Source organism: Manacus vitellinus, unplaced genomic scaffold, assembly GCF_001715985.3.
Source record: "Manacus vitellinus isolate BGI_N305 unplaced genomic scaffold, ASM171598v3 scaffold_165_pilon, whole genome shotgun sequence".
In the NCBI taxonomy this organism is placed as follows: domain Eukaryota; kingdom Metazoa; phylum Chordata; class Aves; order Passeriformes; family Pipridae; genus Manacus; species Manacus vitellinus.
Window position 1 is genome coordinate 37,943 of NW_021939163.1, and position 1,541 is coordinate 39,483.

The 1,541-nt window shown below is 54.0% G+C and overlaps 1 protein-coding gene across 1 annotated transcript in view; it reads right to left on the bottom strand.

The window, feature by feature from the left end:
• LOC103760501 (tenascin-X-like) overlaps positions 1–1,541 on the bottom strand; it is a 37,365-nt gene that overhangs the window by 10,716 nt on the left and 25,108 nt on the right. The window contains 2 exon segments of the mRNA XM_029958652.1: positions 148–421; positions 633–634. Coding sequence (XP_029814512.1) covers positions 148–421; positions 633–634 — 276 coding nt within the window.

The following is a 1,541-nucleotide window of genomic DNA, read 5'->3' on the forward strand; positions in this document are numbered from 1 at the left end:
GGTTGGTGGAAGGGTTGATGTTTGATTGGATGGTGCTGCGGTCAGTGGATGCTCAATGGTGGGTGGAGATGTCATCGGGATGGGATCCCATGATGCCCTCATGTCTTGATCAATCCAGCCCTCCATTCCTCTCACTTTCCCCCTCACCTGTGGTGATGTCAATGGAGACACGATCGATCCTCTTCCCGCTCCGCAGCCCGTAGAGGTGGAAGCGGTACCGGCGGGAGGGGGACAGCCCCGGCACGGTCACCGAGTGGGACCCTCCATCGATGGGCAGGGCCTGGGGTTGGCCCTGGGCATCCCGGTACTGCAGCGTGAAGGAGTCAAAGGGGCCCTTGGGGACACTCCACTGCAGCCCCACAGAGCTGGGGGTGACGCTGGAGACCCTCAGCTCCCCCAGCACCGCCCGCACTGGGGGGGCCTCAGATGGGGAAGGCTCAGTTTGGGGGTGCTCAGGTTGGAGCTCCTCTGGGGGCAGGAGCGGCTCCTCTGGCTCAGCTGTGGCTGTGACAGAGAGGGTGGTGATGGTGTTTGCCATCTGCTTGTCCATCCAGCTGTCCATCCCACCATCAATCCATCCATCCAATCATGTTTCTTTCCATGCACTCTTTTCTTTCAATTGGTTTTTTAACCTCTCCCTCCAAAGGATTATCAAATCACCACCAAGTTGCTCCAACACACATCATCAATCCATCATCCATCCAGCATCCATTATTTTCCTTCTTTCAATCCTTGAATCCATTCCACCATCACTCTTCACTCCCTGCATCAACCCATACCCCCACACTGACCCCCTCCTTCATTCAGGGCACAAGCCAACCATGGGCTCAGTCTCACATATGCCCGTCCAACCACATGTCCATCTGTCATCCATCCATCCAAAACACCCAGGAGACCCCCATCTGTCCATTCATCCATCACCATCCATACCTCATCTATCATCCATCCCTCCATCAGTCCATCCATCCATCCCATCACCCATCCAACACCCAAACCAACTCCCCACCCAGTCCCACAGCCATCTCTCTGGCTCTTTCTCCACAAATCCCTGCAGGCCTCCTCCCCTACCATCCCCCATTTTCCATAGAAAATTTTCCATCCAAGAGGACATGTGTCAGGCCACTAGGAACCCTCCGTCCATCCCAGCTGCCCCACATCCATCCAACCACTCATCCATCCATCCACGTTCTTCCATCCATCCACGTTCTTCCATCCATCTGAGCAGGAACCCACCCAGCATCCAGTCTGGAATCCATTCAGCTGCTCCATTCTTGATTCATCATGGATGGATGATGATGATGATGATGATGGAAGGTGATGATGATGGATGGATGATGATGAAGATGATGGAAGGTGGATAATGATGATGATGGATGACAGATGATGAAGATGATGGTGGATGATGGCGGGTGTTGGTCAATAGGTCTAAGTAAGGGTCGATGGTTGATTGAATGGTGCAAGGGTTGGTGGGGGCTCAATGTCAGGTTGGGATGGGATGAGGTGGGATCCCTTGATCCCTCCATCACTTGGTACATCCATCC